The 26,181-nt window shown below is 36.5% G+C and overlaps 7 protein-coding genes and 1 long non-coding RNA gene across 18 annotated transcripts; 4 read left to right on the forward strand and 4 right to left on the reverse strand.

Annotated features, from left to right (window-relative positions):
• The first annotated feature begins 880 nt into the window (after nt 1–880).
• Nucleotides 881–2,821, forward strand: LOC104717459 (uncharacterized). Of its 10 annotated transcripts, none has more exons than XR_015569124.1 (6): nt 881–1,210; nt 1,523–1,598; nt 1,766–1,778; nt 1,888–2,034; nt 2,154–2,259; nt 2,455–2,821. It is a non-coding gene; the product is annotated as an uncharacterized LOC104717459 (long non-coding RNA). The 10 variants fall into 10 exon arrangements; XR_015569123.1 differs by having other exon boundaries at nt 2,528–2,821; XR_015569119.1 differs by lacking the exon at nt 1,766–1,778.
• Nucleotides 2,822–4,050: 1,229 nt separating this feature from the next.
• On the reverse strand, nt 4,051–6,174 carry LOC104717460 (uncharacterized). Its single transcript, XM_010435026.3, has 5 exons — nt 5,810–6,174; nt 5,297–5,597; nt 5,007–5,165; nt 4,598–4,893; nt 4,051–4,504 (listed from the first exon to the last, which is right to left on the reverse strand). The coding sequence occupies exons 1-5, from the start codon at nt 6,005–6,007 to the stop codon at nt 4,259–4,261; spliced, it is 1,200 nt and encodes a 399-aa protein (XP_010433328.2). The 5' UTR covers nt 6,008–6,174; the 3' UTR covers nt 4,051–4,258.
• On the forward strand, nt 6,083–8,341 carry LOC104717461 (heat shock protein 21, chloroplastic-like). Its single transcript, XM_010435027.2, has 2 exons — nt 6,083–7,664; nt 7,764–8,341. Exons 1-2 carry the CDS (start codon nt 7,418–7,420, stop codon nt 8,195–8,197), a joined length of 681 nt encoding a protein of 226 aa, XP_010433329.1. The 5' UTR covers nt 6,083–7,417; the 3' UTR covers nt 8,198–8,341.
• Nucleotides 8,342–8,388: 47 nt separating this feature from the next.
• Nucleotides 8,389–10,074, reverse strand: LOC104720092 (flavone 3'-O-methyltransferase 1-like). Of its 2 annotated transcripts, XM_087470371.1 has the most exons (4): nt 9,611–10,074; nt 9,209–9,519; nt 9,046–9,110; nt 8,389–8,924 (listed from the first exon to the last, which is right to left on the reverse strand). In XM_087470371.1, exons 1-4 carry the CDS (start codon nt 9,802–9,804, stop codon nt 8,622–8,624), a joined length of 873 nt encoding a protein of 290 aa, XP_087326497.1. In that variant the 5' UTR covers nt 9,805–10,074; the 3' UTR covers nt 8,389–8,621. The 2 variants fall into 2 exon arrangements, with proteins under 2 accessions (XP_087326497.1, XP_087326496.1); XM_087470370.1 differs by lacking the exon at nt 9,611–10,074 and having other exon boundaries at nt 8,485–8,924.
• A 744-nt stretch (nt 10,075–10,818) lies between these two features.
• LOC104717464 (RPM1 interacting protein 13-like) lies at nt 10,819–12,420 on the forward strand. Its single transcript, XM_010435028.3, has 4 exons — nt 10,819–10,970; nt 11,113–11,652; nt 11,774–11,860; nt 12,015–12,420. Exons 2-4 carry the CDS (start codon nt 11,362–11,364, stop codon nt 12,165–12,167), a joined length of 531 nt encoding a protein of 176 aa, XP_010433330.1. The 5' UTR covers nt 10,819–10,970; nt 11,113–11,361; the 3' UTR covers nt 12,168–12,420.
• Nucleotides 12,421–15,454: 3,034 nt separating this feature from the next.
• On the reverse strand, nt 15,455–15,908 carry LOC109126929 (uncharacterized). The gene has a single exon (XM_019230882.2). It carries the CDS (start codon nt 15,767–15,769, stop codon nt 15,578–15,580), a length of 192 nt encoding a protein of 63 aa, XP_019086427.1. The 5' UTR covers nt 15,770–15,908; the 3' UTR covers nt 15,455–15,577.
• A 3,786-nt stretch (nt 15,909–19,694) lies between these two features.
• On the reverse strand, nt 19,695–20,239 carry LOC109126928 (uncharacterized). Its single transcript, XM_019230877.2, has one exon. It carries the CDS (start codon nt 20,102–20,104, stop codon nt 19,889–19,891), a length of 216 nt encoding a protein of 71 aa, XP_019086422.1. The 5' UTR covers nt 20,105–20,239; the 3' UTR covers nt 19,695–19,888.
• A 999-nt stretch (nt 20,240–21,238) lies between these two features.
• On the forward strand, nt 21,239–26,136 carry LOC104717465 (protein PELOTA 1). The gene is made up of 17 exons (XM_010435029.3): nt 21,239–22,070; nt 22,251–22,339; nt 22,461–22,543; nt 22,765–22,840; nt 23,110–23,184; nt 23,254–23,310; nt 23,527–23,572; nt 23,682–23,757; nt 23,937–24,012; nt 24,123–24,155; nt 24,256–24,324; nt 24,469–24,575; nt 24,970–25,042; nt 25,314–25,352; nt 25,448–25,542; nt 25,638–25,744; nt 25,853–26,136. Exons 2-17 carry the CDS (start codon nt 22,289–22,291, stop codon nt 25,924–25,926), a joined length of 1,137 nt encoding a protein of 378 aa, XP_010433331.1. The 5' UTR covers nt 21,239–22,070; nt 22,251–22,288; the 3' UTR covers nt 25,927–26,136.
• Nucleotides 26,137–26,181: the final 45 nt, after the last annotated feature.

Consider the following 26,181-nt stretch of genomic DNA (forward strand, 5'->3'; position numbering starts at 1 on the left):
CCGTGTTCTTCTTTTTCGTATTCTTCATGGTGCAGTGATGAGTAAGAAGGACTCCATTGGGTGGAGATGTAAGCTGAATCTCGCACCTCCCAAGCAGCGTAATGGTGTAGTGTAGAGATCCCAAAGTTGCTTTGACTGTGAAGATGGCTAGAATCTGGAATTCGAGCTTGTTGTTCTGAAACTGTTTCTGTAGATCCATCTTGTCGTTTTCATGAAGTCTGCTGTGAAGTCTGAGGCGAATCTTACAGACCCAAATTTGGTCTCTTGAGTCGACAAGTTGAACGGATAGATATATCCCCGAGCAACTATATTGTTGTTGTAGAGTAGTTGCGTAGAAGAGGTTTGAAAGCTCACTTTGATCCTCTTGTTCGGGTTTTCAAAACTCAAGTTCACGAACAACTCGTTGAGGTTGGAGAATTGGAGCTTTGGATGTTGAAGATGGGGAACTTTGGTCGGATGACAAGGAACGCCAACGACCCAAAGATCAAGAAAAGAGCAAAGAGAAATACCAGAACTGCTAGGAACCAAACCCAGAGTTTGGTTTTTCGCTGCCGTAGCAGAAACCGCGGTGAAGCCGCTTTGGCGAGCTGAGTGCAGAAGAAGGTTGTGAGATTTCTTCAGGGATTTCTTCGGTGATTTCGTGCGACATAGTTGAGTGATATTCTTCAGATGAGTGCGACATTGTGTTTTGAATGAAGAAACGAAGAAGAAGACTGAGCTACGACGAATAAGAGAAACGAAGAAGACGAAGAGAAAGAAACAGATCGGAAAATTACTATGTATGGAAAACGCTAAGTAGAACAGAGGGTTATGATTTTTTCAAAATCGTAAAGGAAGAGGAAGACTCTTATAGATACAGAGGCTTCACTTTACCAATACTATGATTCGATAAAGTGAGTGAGTGGTCTGTATCTCATTGTCTCATTTGAGTCTAACTTTGGAAACCGCATATCAAACTATAAGCTTCATATGAAAAACAATATCTCTGTTTTGTATCCAGTTGATTGTGATTCGTTTCGTTTCGTTTCGTTTTCGTTCAATTGATCCCTCTGTCTATCATTAGCTTGTACAGTGTGCTATCCAATTGACCTTGCAAGAACGCGTATGTAGATATTGGCTTGTACTTCGTCTGTGTGTAGTCTTGTAACTCTAGAAGATCTTTCTTTTTTGAAAACATTTACTTCACATCCACCTGAATGAGTCACAAATGGTAAATGGAACTTGCATTTAGAATAATCTTTGACTCACATGGACTGTGTAAGATAGGATTTGTTTGCTAATTACTGTAGATGAGATATTTCAGCCAGAGGTTACTGTAGGATTTGTTTGCTAATTACTGTAGATGAGATATTTCAGCCAGAGGTTACTGTAGGATTTGTTTGCTAATTACTGTAGATGAGATATTTTAACTTCCATGTAAGCGGAAGATGGTTATGTTCCATGGAATACTTAAAGGCGACTTTTGTAACATCATCTGTTATCATTGTTAATCAGCAACTTAAGATGTTTCTTTCTTTGTCAGTTCTTCACCTCCTGTGTCTGCAAAGCATGCGAGAAACCAGATATTAAGCGGGAGTGCTGCCTCTTCCTTGTAAAAGGTAGCCCTTTTGATTGTATGGCACTAAGATATTCTTTCTTTCTTGTGAGCCTGTATTTGACATGGTCTTAGCTTCACCGTCCGAGTTAAAAATGCTACAACTAGTTGAAAGTTTCCTCTCTAAAAGTATTGCTTTCCTTGTGGCACGTTTACATATTTCCTTCAAAGATGGCTTCATAACGTATGTTCAACTGCCTATTTCCCCTTACAAGATATTGTCTTTATCGAACATATGGCATTGCTGCACTTTAACAATACGTATGGCTCGACGTTGTTTTCACTGATGATAGGGGATGCATTGAAGCCAACTGATGTGATTCGTTGTGGGTTCATGTGACGTGTGCTTGGTCTCAGCCTGAAGTATGTTTTGCAAGTGACGAAAAAATGGAACCAGCTGTTGGGACGTTGAGTATTCCATCATGTAAAATTTTGTGAAGGTTAGTTTTAATGTTAACTTGCTGTGTTTAATTTCGGATGCACTCAAAAGTACTCTGTTGACAAAGACATGTGAGCAAAGCTAAAATGCAAGAACCTTCTGTGTTTTAATGGATTTCAGATATGTGTCAATATGCAAACGAATACACGGCTTGTGTACTCAGTGTTGCAAGTGTTCTACGTAAAATCACGCCATGTGTGCCTCCCCGGCTGGTTATAGAATGGAGGTATGTATGCTCACTGTATCTGGAACCATTTTTGCTGTAGTCAATTGTTGTGGAATTTCTGATAGACAATGTGTTTTGTTAAAACTAAAAAGGATTTTGATTTTGCTTTTTATATGACTTTTGATCCGTCTTAATTATGCTTGGTTTTGTATCCATCTCGAGCTAAATTTTACTTTCTCTGGAACAAAAATGCAGTTGGTAGACACTTACTATCTCAGTTTCTGATTTATTTACATCTTATCAAGGCTAAACACCGTTCATTTTCTAGGAACTGGCTATACTTGTGTATAAACACATGATCTCTTTGTTTCAAAGTGTTCGTGTTCGTATTGGTATGGTATTGGATGTGGTTTTTTTTTACATGTCCTGCTGCTGAAGCCATGTTTCATTGTCTTCTCGTCCTTTTTTTTCTTCTTCTTTCGTCCTGATCCTTGTGACAATTTATTGTCTGATGTCTCGTATCCTTTATATGTCTCGATTTAGTTTGCTCTATCTTTCCCCGTTAATTAGTTTTTGACATAACATTTTGTAATTTCCCCGTAATTTATTGAATCTTTGAGTAGATCTGGTTTTAATCTTGAAAGCTGAAATCAAAATTTACCCTAAACAAATCTAATTTCCTGTAAGACAAGACAGCTTAATTAACCATCTCTTGATTTCACGGAATAAGAAGGCTGTTTGATGATTTCATCAACTTAATAATCCTATTTGTTGTATCATATCTTTACTGTTGAACTAAACTTTGAGTTCCTTGAACTCATATCTCATGTCTGTCCTTGTAATCCGTTTGATTGATAATTAATCTTTTGAATCGGCGATCTAATATTGAAGCACGACAAGATTAACACATATATGGGAGGTGTGTGCATACACAATAAATGGGATTGCAATGATTTAAATTTATTTTTAATAGGTAAAATCCTTACAAGAACATAATAGAAAAATGAGCTAAATCCGACTTCAGTCAAGCCACTTGTACATTAATTTGGGTGTTTCTTCTCTAGCATCCCAAAACACATTTCTACCATAACGAACTACGATATACCTACCTTCATATGCGTTAAAAGATGCATGAAATCTGTAATTAGGACCCTGCCACAAGTCACAATTGAAAAAAGTCTTCAAAACGCTATCATGAAAACTAACATCTTAGGTTTGTCCCGGGCTTAAGTAATGATCGCCTAGGATGTCTTTGTCCGACACACAAAAAATCCTTAGAATGTTTTTCGGACCAAGAGAACTTTTGAAGTGTACGGTGTTTTTATCCCAGATCGCGCTGCTCGATCCAAGGCACAATGCAATGATAAGCAAAAAGGACAAGAAAGAATTCATTGTTTTGCTTGATCAATGTATATGTGTGTGTGTGTGTATTATTTTTTATTTTTTTTTGCCGTTTAGGACTGATATGTATCTTATAAGTAGAAGGTTCTGATTTATAGGAGGAGGTCATGTTCATGCATTCAATTTTTCTCATGATTTTTTGCATCTTACTGTATTGAGGCGTAATCTTTTTAAACAAAATCTTTGTTTTGTTTTTGGAAAGTTTGATAATAGCCAACTTTAATGATACGCATTTGTGACCGTGATTCCTGACATTGGAGGCTAATTTCTATAAATGACATTTAGAATTCGATTTTAAAATTTAATAGCTTTCAATATGTAATATAAATCGATAAGGTATGTGCACTCGATAATCTTTATCTAAGATACTCTTATTTTATGAAATTATGATTAGGGCCTTGACAGAACAAATCAAAACTGTATTTTGGTGTATGATATGTATATGGGAAGTGAAGAAAAAGTTACAGATTCATAAAAGTTACCCATAAGGTGAGAACATTGGCCAAAGCCATTTTAATACAGTCAAACGTAGCAAATGATCCTACCAACATAAAAGAAGAACAAAAAGAAAGTTTTACAGAGCCAATAACTGAAAGGTGACAAATTCTAAACTTCCAATGAAAAACACCAGAACGTCTATAAAAAGTGATCTGGGATTTCATCTGGAATCTTCTTCGGGATCACGCTGCCGTGAATCCTGAGAATCTGACTGAAGGTTAAATATCTGAGAAACTAGAAGCTTCGAGATTCCACTAATCGCTGCTTGAACATCATCTGGTTCCCCTGAGGAGCCTCTCCAAGCCGAGGACTGCGAGCTCAATGAGTACTCCCCTGCTGCAACTTGTGTCTTCTTTGACGTTGCAAGAACCTTCTCCAAATCCAACTGTGATAATGGCCTAGGAGCCTGCAAAATGCGAGAAACTCAAAAACATCAGTACTTTTGAAATCATATTGGATTGAACATTCCCTGGGACATGTTTTTCCTTTACAAACTTACCAAACATGGTGTCCCCTTTCTCTCTGCCTCTAGTATTTCTCTGATAGGGAAATAAGCTGCTTTCTTGCAGAGCTCAAAAATGTCTGATCCTGTATAGCCTTCGCATAAGCGAGCTATGTGATCATAGTCAATATCAGGTTCCACCCTTTCTCCTTTCAGAGTCACTTTCAATATCTCAGCTCTCTCCCGGCGATCAGGCATTCCAATCTCAAAGGACTGAGGAAGACGCCTCAAAATTGCTTCATCAAGCTCTGACGGTCTGTTAGTTGCGGCAAGAACCATAACCCTCGCATTTGCTACAAGGCAACCCCAATATATCTATAAGAAAACCATTTCCAACTAGAACCTACTCTAGCTTGCAATAGTCTCTATGGTAAAGTAAACCGAAAGGTGAAAAAATTCAACTTACGATCAGTAGAAAACCCATCCCATAAAGCCATAAACTCAGTCTTCATGTTAGACATTGCTTCATGATCTGATGAACGGCGCTGACCAAGAAAGCTGTCAACCTCATCAATAAAAATGATAGCAGGTTGGAGTTTGTACGCCAAGCTAAACACAGCAGCAACTGAAATAACGGAACAGAACAGAGCAGCTCATAGATTAGAAACACAACCAATACACCAAAGAAAGTGGCATTCGGGATAATAAGATTAGAAACCCTAAGAAAAAAAAAGAAGAAGAAGCAAATGCACATACCAAGCTTCTGAGCATCACCAAACCACTTGCTCATAAGATTAGAAACCTTAACATTAATGAAAACAGCACCAGATTCTTTGGCAATAGCCTTAGCAAGCATAGTCTTTCCAGTACCAGGAGGTCCATAGAGCAAGACACCTTTTTGAGGTCCAAGAAGCTTCCCATAAGCAAAAAGCTCAGGTCTCTTCAACGGCAAAATCACAAGCTCATACAAAGAATGCTTGATGGCCTCCAACCCTCCAATAGAACCAAACTCCACATCAATATGGTTTGGGTTTATCACATCACATGCTATTACATCCTGGTTTCAAAAAATTATAAACCAAGTGACAATTTCGTCGAGCTCCTTCAGTGAGAAACAAAAACATGCGCAAAAAACAATTTGAACTCGAAAAAATCCAAACTTTAATGTTGAACAGAGAGACCAAATAACCCAAATTCTCATAAATCCCAACTAAGAACCATTTTAAGATTCAAAGTTTGATTAATTCATAAGGAAGATTTTAAGATTACCTCGTATGGATTGGTCTGAATAAGAGGACGACCCAATCGCTTGGAGATTTCCTTCTTATGCTCGAGAGCTTTTTTAGAAGCCTCACGATTAGGATCGAGATGACGAAGACCCGCAAACAGAACCAAGCAGCTGAAAGCAGCGCTTGCCGCGTAGAGTATAAGTTCTTGCAAGATCTTTGTCTCCGAAGAACCACCCATATCTCTCTTGGAAAAATAAAAACTCAAACCTTTTCAATTATTACAGAGGAATCTTAGATGAAATAATAAACCCAGAAATTAAGGCCTCCCAGAAGAAGCAGAGGATATGTTTGAAGAAGAGGAAAATATTTTGTTTGTGGACGACGACGATACAGCTCTGTTTCTTTGCCTTGGTGAGAGAGTTCTCGAATACTTGGGGATCGAGGAATGGAGAAGTCGAAATTACCAGAATAGCCTCGGTTGCACCGTCGTAAAAAGTAGATTGTGTCAAAGAAGGGCCTTTAACAGGCCTTCTTATATCAGACAATCAGAATGTTCTAAAACCCAATCACAAGTACAACTAGTGTTATGTTCAGCGTATCTAGATTTTAGATTAATGATGCATCATCATCATTCCATCCATGTGTGTAACATTGTTTTTTTTTTTGTTTTTCTTTACTTTTTTCGCCTATTATTACATCAGCATAGAATCTTTATTCCGAATGTCTAAATTTTATAACAAAATATAACTTTCTGGCAGCATTTGATGTCCGTCAAACAAAATCTATACTGAAAACAAGTTTTTGGATTAGTGAATATTTGATCAGATTGCAGATTAACAGATTTAAGTTTGATTTTTAATATAATATCGTCTTCGCATAGTTTTTTTATAATTCATGTATAGTTATTGAAACATATAGATTTGTAATGATGCCTCCCCTTTGAACAATTGTACATGCTATAAATCGTTTCACAAAAATCTCACAAACTTACTTTTTAATAAATAAATAAAATTAGCTGATGTATAGTATATATAATCAATCGTTCAATCTAGAAAAAAAAAACAAAAAAAATACAATGTATCCAGTATATATATTCAGATTTATTAGCCATTTCATTTTCTCATATGTTTCGGCAAATTAGCACACATATTGATGAGTTGATAAATTTTTATTCTAGATAACGTCATTTGTTCTAGTTATTAAGAAACTAATCCTAAAAATCATCGTTTATTCTCTGACTCTAGAATCCAGAGTCTTTCTTACTAATTTTGGTTTTATATTTTTTTTTCTAATTGATTTCATCACAAATAACACTGATTGTCACAAAGACAAAGACAAAAAGAAAACCAAAGATGGTTCCGGAGAAGATGAGAAACACGAGAGAGAACGAACACACAAAAGTAAAGTAAAGAAGTTAAGAAACAAAACGAGTCGAGAAACTTCTTATAAAATCTTCAACCTTCAAGATGACTCTTTTTGTCACTTTGCGTCTTCTCATCTTCACCTCACTTCACCTATATATACACTCTCCAATACTCTCATAGTACCCCAAACAAACTCAAGACGAAATATCCAAAACAAAAAAACTCACAAACTAGACTTTTCTTCTTTGCTCAGTGTTATTTTTGGCTCATATTCGATATAAAAAATGGCTTCCACACTCTCATTTGCATCGGCTCTAACTTCACCTCTCGCTCCATCTCCCTTTGGCTCATCCAAGTCTACTTCGCCGTTCTCTGCCTCCTTCCCACGGAGGATGCCTAGTCGGATCAGAGCTCAGGACCAAAGAGAAAACTCGATTGATGTTGTTCACCAAGGACAACAAAATGGGAATGAAGGATCTAACTTACAAAAAAGACCTCAACAACGCTTAGCCATGGACGTTTCTCCTTTCGGTACGTTACACTAATTAAAAAAACTCTCCTTGAATAAATTGAAACCTTTTCCTCTGCTTTTTTACTCAAACAATGTTCTGTTTTTTGTTACAACGTCAGGACTATTGGATCCTTTGTCACCAATGAGAACAATGCGGCAAATGCTAGACTCCATGGACAGGATGTTCGAAGACGCTATGCCTGTCTCAGGAAGAAACAGAGGAGGAATTGGAGTGTCAGAGATTCGTGCACCATGGGACATCAAAGAGGAAGAACATGAAATCAAGATGCGTTTTGACATGCCTGGTCTCTCCAAAGAAGACGTAAAAATCTCTGTCGAAGATAACGTCCTTGTAATCAAAGGAGAGCAGAAGAAGGAAGACGATAATGATTCTTGGTCTGGAAGAAGCGTTAGCTCTTATGGAACACGACTTCAGCTATCAGACAACTGTGAGAAAGACAAGATCAAAGCTGAGCTCAAGAACGGCGTTCTCTTTATCAATATCCCTAAAACCAAAGTCGAACGCAAAGTCATCGATGTCCAGATTCACTAGAGAATTCCATTAAGGTTTTCCTCTGTTTTATCGTTTCTTGGAGCTGTTTCTTGTATATAAGCGCCTATGTTTCCCTATAAGCTTATAGTGTGATGTAAGTAAACATTGAAAGTGAACAATATACAATCTGTTTGTTTTGGCGAATAGATTAATCCTTTGGTTTTTATGCTATCAGGCACAATGAAACAAACTTTTTATACGTACATTTTCATAACTCACAGTAAGCCACGAATATACATTTACAAAGAAATGCAGTTTCCAACGGCTACAAAGACAACTGAATAACGACGATGGTGGCCTCACAAGCAAGATAGATAATATATATGCAGAACATAGGAGATAACGCTGGAAATGTAGAACAATACTTGGAAGCAAAATAAAAAGATGGATGGAAACAGAATGCGCCATGGATATTTGTACATGTTCATATATTCTTGTGGAATTCCATGATGTGAGTACCGTAGGCTCTGCAAACAACTTGGAATCCTTGGAAGCCAGAGTCCTTAGCCAAGGCCTCAAATTCCTTCTCGGTTCGTTCTTTGCCTCCGGGGTTGTGAGCCATCATGAGGCAGTCCATGTGAACAACTTCTTTTGTCATCAGGCTCGAGTCTGGCACCACCGGAAGTATAGATTCTGCCACTATCATTTTACCGTTGCCTGGGAGCGCTTTGTAGCAGTTTTTAAGAAATTTCAAACAGTGTTGATCGCTCCAATCATGACATATCCACTGTCACATGTGAGAAGTTTTGTAAAACCAAATGTCTAGGATACATATTTTATAATTACTATGCTAAGAATAGTTGTTAGAAAATTGTTACCAAGAATCTAAATAGGACTAGTTTACCAACCTTGATGAAGATGGCATCTGCTTTAGGAACATTCACAAGCATATCTCCCCCAATATGTTCAATACCTAAATCACCCGACGAAATACCCATCTCAAAGTCAATCTTAGGACATTAAACTTTCCATGAAAACATATCGAAATACCTTAAAGAGAAGCATATATACCAGGATAGGAGATGGCTTCCTTTATGACATGAAGGAGATCATAAAGGATGCGTTTGATGTGTGGGTGCTTGGATACAATCATACGGAGAGTAACTCCAATGCCACCACCAACATCTACCAATGAAGACAAACCCTCAAAGCCCTTGTAGGTTTCTAGAATCTTGGTCATGACAATGGTTGTGTGGTTGGACATTCCATTGTTGAACACTTTGTTAAATCTCGGGTCGACCCCTTGGTACTCGAAAGCGTCCATACCAAATGCCTTGTCGAATGGGACTCCGCCTTCAAGAACAGCATCTTTCAAATGGTACCTGTACTCATACACACATATTTCACTCATCTCATGTGAAATGTTTCTTAGTGTTGAGTTAGAATTTTCTAAGATCTTGACAACATATTTACCAGCTCTCCATGAAGACTCTGTCTCTGTTCAAGTGACAGAGAGCAGCGAGCGAGACTCCGTGTTCGTTTTTAGTCAGGTATTTGCAGACTGGTTCCAGTCCATATAGACGCTCCACACCGCCAGCAATAAGCTTACGAACAGAGCAGGTCAAGATAGAGTAAGCCGCAAGCAACCGGAGGATCCGGTCGACCATGACTGGAGCATCAGGGTTCTTGGTCGGGAGATGGGAAGGAAAGCTATCTCAGAGGGGGACAGTTGCCCGCCAGAGAGACCGGCGTTCTTGGATATGATCTCGAGCAAGTCAAGCTCTAACGCCGATGTCAGAACCATAGGAAGCACGGTGGCCCCGGCGAGCTGCATAGCAAAGAGGTTGGCTTCTTCATCGGAGATTTTTGCCGGAGTGTACTGTATCTCAGCCAAGATCCCATTATGACTCTGTTTTTGGATTGTCACTTTGTTTTGTTTCTCTCAACGGTTTTTCCCCGCCTTTTAACGGTAGTAGTCTCTCGATCGCTTGAGAATGATGTGATGACTGAATGAGTGAGAACTGTGGTCGAAGAGGTTTATTTCTACTAAGTAGGTAGCATTTATTCGTCTCTTATTAAAGTCGTAACGACGTGGACGTTGAATAATGTATTTTAAAATACAAATAACTAACCCGATCGATGTTATTGAACGCATGCTATCAACTAGTGATCCATTGTTATTACGTACATATAAAAATGCAAAGATATATATTCGAAAATAAATAAGATAAAGGAGAGGAAAAGGCATGGTTCATGCAAACTTAAGTAGGTAAGTGACATTGGGATGGTATTGGTTTGAGATTTATGAAGATTTTTGAAGAGTTCATCAAAATCATTAAAAGTGAATAAGTGAAAGACTGTTAAAGATTGCTAGAGAGTTGTGTTGATTAGTTTTCTAAAATCTTGTAAAGTTTTCCAAACAATCCCTGTATTTTTTTGATATTTTTCATGACTTTATTTTGTAAAGAAATTGTCTAAAATCATGAACCAATAACATAATAATTAAACTCATTAACAATTATAGATTCTTTTGTTTTAATTGAATAATACAAAACTTTTAATGACTTTATAAAAGTCTGAATCCAATAATCCAGATTTGTTAAGATTTTAAATGACTTTTTACAAATCACAAACTAATAACACTAAATTTTTATAGAGTTTAACAAAATATTGATCTAATAACAACATATTCTACATAACATTTAAAATTTTTAAAACTCTATTCAAAGACTTAAACCAATAACCTCAAGTCGGTGAGTGGTATTTAATCGGCAAACACAAACATAAAAAAAAAGTATGTTCTTCGAGTGGTCCATCAATGCATTATTCGCAAGTTCATCATCTACTTGGAAGGCATGCATGACCGAGCTCTAAACCCAAACGAGAAAATTAAAGCTTAGGTATGCGGTCAACAACCACCAAAGAAACCATCTCAGTCAACAACCCACTCTATATGGGCCAGTAATTGGGTTTAGCATTAAAAAAGCCCATATTGATATAACGTTCGTTCATCTCTAAGGCCTTACCCAAACGAAAACCCTAATAAACCGTATTCAAAAATACGAAATTCGGAAAAGAAATCAAATCCCTTATTCCACCGCTGCTTTTCGAGGAACAACGGTCATTTGCGATTTTCGAGAAGCTTTTTTCAAAGCAAAAAAAAAAAAAAAACAAAAGATCGAAACTTTACAGTCGAAGAAAGAAGAAGAAAAAAGAAAAAGAAAATGGTGATAAAGCGAAAAGATGTTGTGGAGATTATCACACCAGATCCGTGGGTGACGAGGAAGAAAACAAAGAGAAAGAGAACAAAGAGTAAGGAGAAAGAAGAGGGAGACGAGGGGACACCTCTCAGAGGTATCTTTTGTCTGAAAACGAGACAGGATATGAAGATTTTCGATGAGAAAGAGGATTGCTTCATCCTCGATTTCGATCCCAACGATTCGTTCGATGCAAAAACCCAATCCGAAACCCCTGAATCTGACGAAGATGTGGCAATCGTCCATGAGAAAGGCCAGGTTTTTGATTGTTAAGAATTCTTGGGTGCTTTGATTTTGTTTTTTTTACTGTAAAGTTTGAGTCTTTTTACACATCTCTCTGTTGGGATTTGCTTTTTTTTTGGGGATTTTGTGTTTTCAGGTGGCTTGTAGGGATTACCCACATCCAAGGCATCTCTGTTGGAAATTCCCTTTTGAATCAAGTCAACACAAATCACATTGTAATCAGGTAATTCGAAAATTGGGTCCTTTTTTTTTTATATTAGATGTTGTTTGGGTTCTGAGATAATGATGGATTGATATGTTTGGTGATCTTTAAGGTTGAAAGGGTTTGATTGTAACAACACAAGATTTTAAAAATCTGTTTTTTTAAATGTGTGTAGTGCTATTGTTATGTCTGCGATTTGGCTGCTCCTTGTGCACATTGGACATTTAGAGTTTCACCGCATTGTGAGGCATTAGAGAACAGTAGATGGAAGCCTTTACGAGAGTTGCACCGGAACCATCACCGTGTAACCACCACCACCAAGAAGTAGATGAGAGACTTCTCACTTCTCAGTTCTCATGGGGTTTTGATGAATAAAAAAGTAATGATTGTGTTATAATGTCCATCTTCAGCTGAGTATTATAATGCTTACTGAAGAACCCAAAATTAGATCCTTTTCTTGTAAAATCTGTTGTGAGTTGATGTTTATGGAGCCATCTTAAACATCACAATCCGACTTGGCATGACATTTAGTCAAATACTTGTTAGTATTTGCCCATCAATGAAGTTTTTTTTTTTTTTTTTTCACAAAGTGTGACACTTGAAAGAAAAAGAACTCCAACGTTAACACTCCGGTCATCAGAACGCTGGGGGAGAATCCGTAGACAATATTGGTGAGAGCAGTCGTGTACTCGGCATTCGGCAAGTAGCTCAGCAAAGATCACTATTGCAAACATTGTGTAGAAGCATATAGAGAATGTTCAATTTAGAATGTCTTTTAAATCTTATTTTTGGTAGTTGATAAGGAGAAGGAAAGTAAGATGATATGTATGTGGACTAGAGATTCTTGGCTGTGTCACACAATTTTCATCCTGCGTGGGCGGTACGAATAATCCTATAGTACTGCTTTTTTTATGTGTTGGTAATATGATCTCAACTGTTTCTTATTGATTCTAGAATCTAACAACAAGTCAAAAATGAACTAATTGGATATGATGTTGTTCTTTTACGACACCAAACACACTGGATATTGTTTAAAATTCTACATCATTAAAATAGTGTGTGTGTCCACACACGGATGGCTATATTTGTGTCGTCGTCCATTTTGTGATAATAGTGTCATTTTGTATGATTTAATTGAATGTGATGTAGAATCATTACACTCAAAATCTTAATTTTTTTGATGTCGTGCAATTTTTCCCCAAACTGCAATTGCGACTGAAATCATTCGTTAGGAATTGCTTAAGTGTTTATATATACACACAGTATAACTAAAATAAGATATGAAATTTGTCGAGAAAATAATTTCAAAAGGAATCAGAATAAATTTGAAATAAAAGAAATTTCAAAATAAAAGGAATCAGAATAAATTTTGAAAAAAATCGAGTTTGTTAAACATAATACATTGTGTTCCAGAATACGACTCATAAGTCATAATCGAGTTCGCTATATATATTTTTGTTTGGTTCCATGTCGACCCCTAATTCATAATTCGTGATGGAATTTCATAACTCGAGAAGCTAAAAAGATAAATAGAACAAAATACAAGTATTATTTGTCAATCACAAGATGATTAAAATTGGTCCAACGAAATAAGTAATTTGATTTTTTTAGCAATAAGCTGTAACAAGTTGTAGTGGACTGATGAGAGGACAGTAGTTGTGTTCTTGAATAAGTGGAGATGAGTTGTAAATGTGTAGTTAATTGAGTTATGAATCAACAGTTGTTTAAATTATACTACTAATGTAATTTGATTTGATTTGACTGGTAGGCGAAAGTGATTAAAGAGGTGGGTCTACACTCCACAGACCACACACATAAGCGGCTGACATCAAGACGCGTTTTATTAGCTATTTTTATAACGGCGCCGAATCGCGTGTGAACAGTCCCTTTCTCCTACTGGTCATATCATAGCCCCGCCACTCTGCGTTGTCGTTTTGTTACAAGGCTTGATGAATAATTCTTACTAAATTATAATTATATATAGTAATTTGATTTTTTTTTTGTATATTTTACAAATGATAAACTAGTATAAATTTAAAATCTATGTCTTAAAAATCAAAATATTAGTTTTAAATATTCAATCTTAAAGCCTAATCCATAAAATTTAGATTTTAAATAACCTTTAAACCTTTTTTTGTTTTTTGGACTAAAACCTCTAAACCTAAACAAAATTGTATCTTCAATTAATTTTAAAAGGTTCTACTGTATTTTTATGTGTTCTCAGTTATTCCTGACAGTCTATATATTCTATACTATTGAATCTTATTGCACCCTTAATCTAATAGGAAGAAAAAAAGCCAGCTTAAGAAAATAAGAAGGGAAAATGACATTTTTATTTTGATCAGTCTATTCTTCAGGATAGTGACAATTTTTTCTGTCCACGTATTTGTATAAACAACTACACAATTTTTTTAACTAAAGTTAAAAAAGAAGTTACGTTTCTCATACTAGAATCTACAATTATAGTACTATGAGAAAGACAGGTTGGAATTGGTAACGATCTTACTTTTGTATTTGTTTCGTAATTGCAAGATCAAAAAGGGTGGAAGGAATACACCACAACCACGAGTCTTTAAGTCGTTAACAGAGACACGTCTCCGAGCAGTTCTATGTTTGTGTTTTTGTCTCACAAAATCCTTACACTTTGCTTTGGACTCATATTCATCCGCCTAAACTTCCTTTTCTCTTTAATTATCTCTGTCACTTTCTTTCTACATGTAAACTATAAAGTTGACACATCTATCAATTAAGTGAGAAAACAATAATTTAGGAGGTCCCTGCCTCCCTGGTAGTTGATTGTTTTCAAGAAATCGAATTAAACCCTCATGCCCTACCAGGCTTGGCTCTAGGCATGTGATATAGCACAGAGATTTTTTTCCATAAATTTATCATCGATTTTTTTCTTATCATTTATTATCAAACAATTTTCTTTTCTATAAGGTTTATAAGAGAATTGCAGAAATAAACATAGAAAATGTCTTAGCTTTTTTTTTTTTTTTTTGGTATAAAGAAAATGACTTATATCTATATTACATAATTAATAATCAAAATTTTAAATAATAAACAAAGATTTAAATGTCCCTTTCATTATTATTTTTCACACTAATCCTGCCCTACCCAGTCGTATCTTTTAGACATTGAATTTTCATCGTAGGCCATCATTCAATTGGTCAGCTTGGTCCCTTGGATCGGTTCATACACAGTTTTTCCTATCATTATAAAAAAATTCACAATAAGTTTTTTTTTTTTTTTTTTTTCATTTTGGGTCAAATATCACAATAAATAGTACTATTTATTTCCTTTATTCATTTTACTAATACTCCGTTCAATACCAATAGAAAGGATATTTATGATTTTAACAGGTTTTCATTTGTTAAAACTACGATCATTGGAATACAACCACTAACCTAACTAATACTAGTGTAAAGTGTAAAGAAAATGGTTTTAAGAAAGTGAGTTTTCTTATGTTTTAAAGTATTTTTTAAAAGTAAGTGATATATCAAAACATAAACAGACAAATGTTTTAAAGTAAGTGATACATCAAACAAGTCGGAGAATCGAAGGAGTTAGAGATTATCTAAGTATCAGGATTAAGAAAAGCGGGAAGAGTAAGAGTTAATCAAAATCATAAGAACCTCTATTATATAATTTCGATACAAGTTTACAAAGCTCTGAGCCATTCAATAAAAAAAGAAAAAGATAAAACAAAACTGAGATGAAAATGTTGCGCGCAGCTGATCAGAAATCAACAAGATGAGAAGAGTAATCTGGAATAGGTGAGGATCTAGGAGGACAATGAAGAGAGAAACGACCAATCTGTACGACGTCTCTATCATCACCTTGCCGTCTCGGAAGAACCCCGGCGGTGAGTTTAGCTAGAGCCGTCGTGTACTCCACCAGTAACTCAGCCATGATTACAACAGCAATCATGATTATTTAAAAAATAAAAATAGGATTAGCCGGAGGAGAAGAGAGATAATGGTCGGTCAGTATCCTAGAGTTTGTTCTCTCTTAACAAAAATCGAATGGTGGTTTGGTTTGAATCGAGAGAGTAGAGACACCACTCGTGGTCTTATATAGGCCAATACTTTTAAGGTCCAGTGGTCGAGAAGATAGTCGTACTCGTACACGTCTTTTTTGATTTTTTAATAGATTTTTGAATAACAGGCCGCGTGTCACGCACTGTGGTTAAAGATTAGATTTAGAGTGTTGGGGAGAAGACAAAACTGGGCTTGTTGCTTAACGAAGTCATGATACCAGTACCATACCTGCCACTTCACTTATAGATTTTGTTTTTGTCGACGAGACATTCATTTACTCTATATTTGTAGATGTTTTTAGTTAAATATATATTTCCTATCATAAGAGACTATCCATTGCTTAATCGTCATATTTTTCTTTTTTGTGAGAAAGAGAGATCTTCTTGTCTCTTCTTTATATACTAACTTAACTATTGTTTCTCCTCTTAACTTCGTCGTTACCCGGACTCGTGTTTCATAGTTTATTATTGTCGCTTTTAGACAGAAAAAGTAATGAAGGAAGCGCGTCTTACGCGCAGTTCACATTAGGATTAGCTGTTCCTCTAATCTTCTGATTAGCAAATCAAATGGATTTTGTTTACTAATATTATACTATAATTTAGCAGATACATCATTTGTCAATACTAACTACTACACTTTTTAGAGATAAATAAATAAAAATCACAGCGTGTACATTTGACATAATCAAAATCACTTTGGCAAGTAATCAAACATATCAAGAAGGAGAACGTTCGAAAACATTAATATCAGTGTAGTTAAAGACTTAGTAGTATTTCAAGCTATATAAGAGTTCCAACCGTAATTTCGCCATTTGCTAATACAACAAATTTTGTGTACTCATGAAAAAACAATACAGTACTATATCCTATCCTAGTTGTTTAATTGCTGAAAGCTAAAGTTCACCTTCCGCTCGATAAGGGTGCTATATATGGACCATATATACCTACCTGGTTTTCGTCTCATCTTGTTCCATTATCTATTTTTTAAATATTTCCTGTTTTATCTAGAAACTTATTTCCCAAAGACTTTTAATTTCCGTGGACATTAACATGAATTTCCAAAATTATGCATGATGTATATTCCGTTGGCTAGTTTATCAAAAAAAAAAAAAACTCAATTATTGAAATTTCATCATTACTCGCCTGATTGTTTAAGCTTGGTATGATTGAGATACATCCAATGATTTAGCAACATAATATATTTATTATTTTATAAAAACTGATTCAATGTTAAATATTTTTTTTTTCATGTAATTTTTGTTTTCTTGTAAAATCGGAACATTAGTTACCACTTCGGTTTCGTCTGTGCGTCGCGAAATCGAATTTGCCAAACACGCTAATGTTCCAATGTATATTGGAAGTTTAGCTAAGAACTCTTTGAATTATATACATTGAATAGGTCTATAGGACCAAAAAAAACTCTTCAAGGAACCAAATTGCTAAGTTGTACATTATTCAAGAGTGAAAAATATAAATTAATGAACTTAATCTTGTCAAAAGCAACTTAAATCTCCCAATATTTTTTTAATGACGTCATAAAAAAATTAGACCATTAATCATCAAATGAGCCATCAACATCGTTACATTATGATTAGGTTAATTAAGATATAACAGCGACCGCGTGGCGCGAGTGCCAATAAACGAACAAAGATCAAAGAGTTAAATCAAATTTTACAATTTAATTGATAGAACCATTATTGGAAAAGAGTGGAAGCTGATCCGGCTGTCACAGGGTGGTCCACCTCTCTCACATATATGTTTTGCTGATGACTTAATCCTTTTCGCGGATACCTCTGTTGCACATATTCGGGTCATTAGACGTGTTCTGGAGACCTTTTGTGTTGCTTCTGGCCAGAAAGTAAGCTTAGAGAAGTCAAAAATCTTCTTTTCTAAGAATATATCTCGAGATTTACAGCAGCTCATTACAAATGAGAGTGGCATCAGGCTACAGTTAACTTGGGGAAATACCTTGGAATGCCAGTTCTCCATAAGCGTTTCAAGAAAGCTACATTTGGGGAAATTCTAGAGAGAGCTACTTCCAAGCTAGCGGGTTGGAAAGAAAGGTGTTTGAGTATGGCTAGCAGGTTAACTCTTACGAAGGCGGTGCTGGCTGCTATTCCGATTCATACAATGAATGTGATAGCTTTACCTAAAGCTTTATTGGATGATTTGGAGAAAGTGTCAAGGAATTTCTTATGGGGGAGTACACAAGAGAAACGGAAGCAACACCTTGTTGCCTGGGAGAAAGTTTGTACTCCTAAGTTAGAAGGGGGGCTTGGTATCAAGAGGATTCATGCTATGAATACGTCTTTGCTGGCGAAGTTGGGTTGGCGCCTGTTGCAGGATTGTTTTAGTCTATGGGCCAGGATCTTGAGAAGCAAATACAGAGTTGGAGATATTCATAGTGTTGACTGGATGGTGTCGAAGAGTTCCTGTGATTGTTCCAGGTCATAGTTGGGTTCTTGGGAATGGGGCAGAGATCCATTTTTGGCAGGACAAGTGGCTCGTACAGGATTCCATCCTGAACCTCATGTACGGTGAGGTGCCTATGGACTGGTTAGAGGAGCGGGCTAGAGATTTATGGATAAAGGGTGTGGGGTTGGTCTTTTCAACAGATCAGTCCTTGGGTCTCAGAAGAGGTTCGGTTACGCCTTGGTGCTGTAGTGCTGAATAATTTTACAGGAGTGGTAGAGCGGCTCTCTTGGGGAGAGACTATGGAGGGAAAGTTCACGGTTAGCTCTGCATATCGAATGTTAACCCGAGATGAAGTTCCAAAGCCAGATCTTGGGAGTTTCTGGGCACGAGTATGGGGTGTTAGGATTCCCGAGAGAGTGAAGATCTTTTTATGGTTGGTAGGGAACCAAGCGCTTATGTCTAATGCAGAGAGGTTTCGTCGCCATATTTCTGCCTCCTCGATGTGTTCTGTTTGCAAGGGTGGGAAAGAAACGATCATACATATACTGCGGGACTGTCCAGCGATGTCGGGGCTTTGGGAGCGTATTGTACCCAGGCATAAAAGGCAGGTTTTCTTTTCGGGTTCCCTGATGGAATGGCTTTTTACGAATCTTGGTGGTGAGCATCGAACGCAGGGTGTTTCCTGGAGTACTCTATTTAGTATGGCAGCTTGGTGGGCTTGGAAATGGCGGTGTGGAAATGTATTTGGTGTAGTTGGTCGTTGTCGGGACAGAGTCAAGTTTGTGAAAGATTTAGCAGCAGGAGTGGACGCTGTGTATAAAGCTCAAAGATGTTGCAGTCGGGATCAGCACGAAAAAAGCGGTTGATAGCCTGGAAGTATCCGAACACTGGCTGGTTGAAAATGAATACAAATAGGCGTTTCGTGGGAACCCTGGGTTGGCTACGACTGGTGGAGTTTTGCGGGATGAACTGGGGGTCTGGCAAGGGAGTTTTGTTCTAAATATTGGGATATGCTCGGCCCTGATGACAGAACTATGGGGAGTATATTATGGGTTTTATATGGCGTGGGAGAGAAGAGTCTCACGGTTAGAGTTGGAAGTGGATTCAGAAGTGGTAATTGGCTTTATTAAGACAGGGATAAGTGAGACTCATCCGCTGGCATTCCTAGTACGTCTGTGCCATGGCTATATTTCAAGGGACTGGATTATCTGGATTGTTCATATGTATAGGAAAGCTAACCATCTCGCTGATGGGTTAGCAAACTATGCGTTTTCTCTTCCTCTTGGTGCTATTCTTTCTGAGAATGCTCGCGGGAATACTATTCCGAGATATGTTTGTATTTAATTTAGTTACTTGAATAAATGGGAGGTTTCCTCCCCTTTTTCACCAAAAAAAAAAAAAAATTATAATTTAATTTCTATTAATATTTTTGAATTACAGATTTACAGGAAGCTCTCTAATACACGATTCAAAAAGATCCATAGGAAGATGGAAGAGGAAGAGAAACGTGGAAAAATCTCAGCCGTCCGTCCAATCTTGGATCAAATGAGAAAAAAAAAAGAGAAGAAAATCGAAATCAAAATCGTTTCGTCTGATCAGAAATCAACGAGATGAGAAGACAAGTCCGGGATCGGAGAGGATCTATTGGCAATACTAGTACTCGAAGGAGAAGGACAAGGAAGAGAGAAACCACCAATCCGAACGACGGCGCTCTCGCCTTGTCGTCTCGGTGGCAAGATCCCGACGGTGAGTTTCGCGAGAGCGGCTGTGTACTCTACCAATAGTTCGGCGAGGATTACTACGGAGATCATGATTGTCTTTAAGATTCAGGTGAGAGATTTTGCAAGAGGAGAAGAAGGATCTAGAAGTCTCTGAGAGTTTTTTGGTTTTGTTGTGGCTTTGTGAGAAATGAAAGACCTCTTTAAGCTCTTTATTATATATATGAGTCTAATGAGCAGGTCTCTATCGGTTAGTGTGACACGGTCTCGTGTTTATTTTAATACTGTGTAATTAGAAAAAAATAAAAATAAAGGAGAAAAATAACCGCGTCGTACGCGGACAACTACACATTAGTGTTTAGCTGTCGTTATTAGATTTATTGTCGTCTAGATGTGAAGAAAACAAGTAGTACTTGTACTAAATTTTGCTTTAGTTTAATTGAGTTGGCTTTGTTTTGGTATAGTTTTGTGACTTTGTCAAACAGAGAAGGATTTTAAGATATTTTATTAGATTTCTCTAATTCTATGTGCTGGTCTCAGTGTAAACTTGTCAAACTATTTTTTTTTTTTTTTGTTTCTCCGCCAAACTTGAAAATACTAAGTCATGGTGAAACATTATAATGGACTGATTACAAAATTTGGTATTCGGTTTTACTTAGTTTTCTAATCCCATTTGCAAACAATGATTGTGATTCTGAAGACCCAAAAAACAACTTACTGGGAAAAATGTCCCTTTACCTGAACTACTTTATGGAGTTATCTTGGATTTAACTTACAGTTAGGATCTATTATTTAGTTGTCGGTATCATTATTGTTATTTTAGAAAAAATACGATTGTCTCTGACGAATCTATGAAATAGTATATGTTTTTTTTTTTTTTTTTTTGGACACAATGAGTATGATATATTTGTGTTGGTTGGGGTTTTGTTGCACTTCGCATTATTGTTATAACAAGGAGATGGCGTTATAAGAATTTTGACTAATCTATGATTTGAGCTCTAGTTACACATTATTGTTGGACATATGATTGGGTTTTTTTTCGATTTGGAGGAAGAGGTATTTAGAATATTAATAAAAACAGAGTACCGTTTGGTGTCAGAAAAAAAAAAGCAAACAAAAAAAAGCAAAAGAGTATCGATTATAAAATTTGATACGGATTGTATCAAGCTTGACGCGTTCACAACTTGGCTGATGTTATATTAGTCGGCCTACATAGTCGATTGTAACAATCTGAACAAAATAATTTTTAATTATCTTATACCCTTGGCCTAGTTTTTGATGAGCACACATATAGTGGAGTTCGGATACCAATGTGTGGAGTACAATATATTCTTAGTTATCTTTATATCCTTAGCCTAGTCTTCTTCATAACGTTTGGTTGCTCTTTCTTGCTTGCTTGCTAGTCCGACAAACGAACATGTCCAACATTCCGGTTTTCAAAATAACTTTATACAATAAGCTAATTTAGATGCATCACAAAAGTTTAGACGGTTAAATTCTTTTTGCATTATGTTTACTTGTATGTCTTAATTGTATCACACATTCACGGGTAACCTATATATATATATATTTATTTATTAAAAGATTGAATTTCTTTTAGAAAATACAACATATATTAATTGGTTAATCAAATTTTAATACATGTCAAATAGTATATAATTTTTAATTCTTTTTTTTTCCTATTTTATTTCGGCACACTTTCCGAATATTCATGATTTTTCTACTTCTATTTTTCCTTTTTACCATATGGTTTTCCTATTTCTATTCTTATTTGGTAAAAAGTAAAGAACAAATAGATTTACTTATTACTAAAAACATCGATGATAGCACAAAGAGCTTAATTCTAATTGAAAAGCTGTGAAAACGGATCTGTCGAAATCGAAACTGCGTGTGTTCGGATTGAATCTCTCTCTGCAGCTTACGACCAGTGCCTTTTTTTGGCTTTTAAGATTTCAACTTATCCACTCTCGCCTCACAAGTTTCAGTCGAAAGACCACGGATATGAAGTTCTTGCCAAGTCGGAGCCGGATCCTGAGCTGAGCCTGTATCCGGTATAAAGGTTTGTAATTTATGCCTATTAAACTCCCCGTCTCTGCTTCTTAGCTTTTACCAATTCCGTGGTGCATCATATCTGGTTGAGTCTGATACGATTTTTTCTGTTAAATTCTGTTAGACCTGAGAACTTAAAAATTGAACCTTTTTGAGACTAGTGTTAATATCTGTCTCTATGTGTCTACAGACTCTGCTAGTGGACATACTTTTCAAAAGGCCTGAGAGATGAAGATCGTTCATAGGGATTTTGTTCGTAATGGACCCGGAAGCGTTAAGGTTTGATTGCTTCCTTCTTCATCTGGGATTTGTTTTTTTTGTTTTTTTTTTGTGCTCATATGTTTCAGTACTTACTTTATAACTGCAATTCATATGCTTTGTTGGCTTAACTTGAGGGTAGATGGTGGCGGAGGACTCTGATGATCTATGGTATGCTTATAACCTGATTGCTGTTGGTGATAGTGTAATGGCTGTCACTTTTAGGTAAGTTCTTCTTGCAGTTTTCACTGCCCTTTCTTGCTATTGAATGGTTAGGCAAACATGCTTTGATTTTTTCTCATTGAATCATGTATCACATTAGAATTTCGTTGATTTGTAAGATTTTAGTGAAAATCCATAAGGAATAAAGGAATTTGGTGTTTGGTTTAACCGAGATAGTATCCTGCAAGGAGTTAGTAGTTACGGATTTATTTGCCTGTTATCAGAAAAGTTCAAAGAGAGATACCTGGCGGGGGAAGAGACTCTGAACGTGTTAAACTGAAGCTGGAAGTACAAGTTGAGGTATATTTTTAAGGGATTGGATTGAAAATTTGTTAATACCTTTGTGTTGCAGAAAACTATTTTTAAGAATATCATGCTTAGAACCGCAATGACCATAAATGCACTATATTTCCTTACATTCATCTGCGTTATAAAATCGATATTTCTTACATATGTTGTTTTTTTGGTTGTTTTTGGCCTTTTAATCTTGGCACTCTTGACAGTGGAAGATATCTTTGTCTAACTAATTTCATGGTCTGATTGTCTTCAATTCTTTATCAATCATTTAGGAGGTGAACTATGACAAAGACGCGGCTGTTTTGCGCATACGTGGGAAGAATATCCTGGAGAATGAGCACGTAAAGGTAGATGTGAGGCTGACTCTTACCCTGTAATTTTTTTTTCCCGGTGCTGAAGCTCGTTTTGTATCACAGATTGGTGCATTCCATACTTTGGAGCTTGAGCTGAAACGACCTTCTGTACTGAGAAAGGTAGATGTCCTCTTTTTACTAATTTAATCATCCAGATGTTCTGTTCTATTTCTACCTTGTAAGTGTGACAGGATATATCTTGCAATCTGGTTTCTATAATATGAACAACGCGGTGCACACTCATCTAGCGTGAAATACAGTTTGCAAGATAATATCTTTCTCTTTTTATGTGAAAACTTCATTTGTAATCGGTTGTTGTACATGGCCAATTTGCAGGAATTATGGGACTCAATGGCTCTTGATACACTTAAGCAGGCCTCAGGTATACTGCTCAAATGATATCACCTCTTAATTTTTATTACCACAAAACTGCAATGGGGTCTATATATCATATATCATGTTTTTTTTTTGTTCACTTATCTTTTACACAGATCCTGCTGCCAGTGCTGACCTAGCTGTTGTTCTACTGCAAGAAGGATTGGGACAGATATTCCTTGTCGGCAGAAGGTACTGATTGCAGTTGAGAAGGTCCATTGTCAGTGAAATTTGTTATTACTGTAGTTTGTGTTTTGTCGGCATGTATTTCCTTCTTTTTTTCGCTTGGGTAGTTTTGTCTGAACAAAGTATGAAGGGGGTCAAATAGAACCATCCATTTCTGTTGCTTACTTTATTGTTTTGTTTGGCAGTGTGACAAGTAGTCGTGCACGAATAGAAACATCCATACCTAGGAAGCATGGACCTGCAATTGCTGGTTACGAATCTGTATGTTCCTTCACTTTTTTTGACATATATGTGCCCAAAACTATGGTTAATAGAATTTTATATTACAAATAATCGATTCCATTTTTTTTGTTTTTGTGGTTTTTCTGTAGGCTTTGAAGAAGTTCTTCGAGAATGTTCTGCAGGTTTGTTTTAGTTCTTAGAACGTTGATGTTTTCTAACACATACCAAATAGAAAGCACACCAGAGTTACACATATTCTAAAATTCTATTGCAATATCGCAGGCCTTTTTGAAACATGTTGACTTCAGTGTCGTTCGCTGTGCAGTGATCGCAAGTCCCGGCTTTACGAAGGTTTTTTTTTGCCTCTTAAAGACTATTTCTAAATTTACATGAGTCCAGCTGAACAAGCTTATACCTGCTGAAAACATTTACAAGGGTTACAAATTCCCATATATATACGACACACATGAACATGTAATTGTTTCTTATCTTCAGGATCAGTTTCATCGCCACTTATTGTTGGAAGCAGAAAGAAGACAGTTGAGATCTATCATTGAGAACAAATCACGTATAATTCTGGTGCACGCAAACTCTGGATATAGGTAGTGTTTCTGTAGAACAGCTCACTAACCTTTCAAAATAATGTTCTGCCATGCCAACAAAACCACTGAAAGCTGAGTCTCAAATGAGATAACATGCTAAAACGTTAAGGGTGTGGAACAGTGATGTGTGAATTATGCTGTGGATCCGAGTTGCTCGTTGCTGGTTAATCCTGATAATTAGTGTAGCCGGAAAATTCACACTTCCGTGTTTGTATAACAATTTCCAAATTGATCAGATTACAACTATGTTTTAATTTATGTTTGCGGTTGGTATCAGTGTTAACGGGTCTCCTCTACTTGTTTGTATTTCTTTTGCTTGGCCACTTCTCTAATCAGCCCGCTATTCAGCTCATGCAATTGTCTTTGATTTCTAACATTATGTTTTGGTGCGCAGACACAGCCTGGGTGAGGTTCTCCATGCTCCCAACGTGATGAATATGATTAAAGATACAAAAGCAGCAAAAGAGGTAAATTTAAATGTTACTTTAGCTGATACATTACCATCGTTGAATGCTCATTGAAAACTAGGTTAGCTTCAGAGGTCAGTCGTAATAGATTAGATATTGGTGGATAAAGTTCTTGTTAACTGAATGGTCGATGGAACTGGATGGAAAAAGCTTTTTTTTATATCACATTTTGTGTTCACTGTTCCATGACTTTTGTTTTCTGTTTTCTGCATTGAGCTCTTGAAATGTACCTTTGTCATCCACCTGTCTGATGTGAATTTGCCTATTGCAGGTCAAAGCTCTCAACGATTTCCACAGCATGCTTTCAAATGTCAGTTTTTTTCTTATTTTGCGATAAACAGAAAGATTTTCATTTAATATTAAGAATCTCAATGTGTCTTAACACTATTTTGCTTTGGAATCCAGGATCCAGATCGGGCATGCTATGGACCAAAACACGTGGAAGTTGCTCATGAACGAATGGCAATCCAAACACTTCTCATTACGGACGAGCTTTTCAGGTTTAGTAATGGAAAGAGAATACCAATCTTAATGCGTTTTCTTTTGTAGTTTTAAGAGGTAAATGTGAGCTAATAAATATGTAAATTTGGCCCAGGAATTCTGACGTGAAAACAAGGAAGCAGTATGTGAATTTGGTGGAGTCGGTGAAAGGTTCGGGAGGAGAGGCTTTTATATTTTCCGCGATGCATGTGTCAGGGGAACGTTAGTGTTTTCTTCTTTAGCCCTTCTTTCTTATATTAGTGAATTGTGTGATTTTGATCTTGTTTTTGTGCCAAACACTTAATTAACAAGTTTTGATGTAACTTGCAGAATTGGCACAGCTGACTGGAATAGCAGCTCTTCTTAGGTTTCCTTTACCAGAACTCGAAGACATTGAGATGTAAAATATCTTTGGGATATAGAAAAACCATACATATCATATAGGTCTCATACTCGTTTAAAGAGAGATTTGTTTAACTCTTACAAATTAAGTTATAACCATTCGTTGCTGTTGTTCAGCGTTTTTGAGTTGCAGTCGATAAGAATCGTTACACACACCTTGTTGAATAATATTGAGCTTTTCTGCTATTAAAAACACATTTGTTTGTTCATCACTTTACACTTGGTTCTTTACAAATAGACGATACTGTATAAAACCG

This window comes from Camelina sativa, chromosome 10, assembly GCF_030686135.1.
Source record: "Camelina sativa cultivar CO46 ecotype springtype chromosome 10, ASM3068613v1".
NCBI classification, from domain to species: Eukaryota; Viridiplantae; Streptophyta; class Magnoliopsida; order Brassicales; family Brassicaceae; genus Camelina; species Camelina sativa.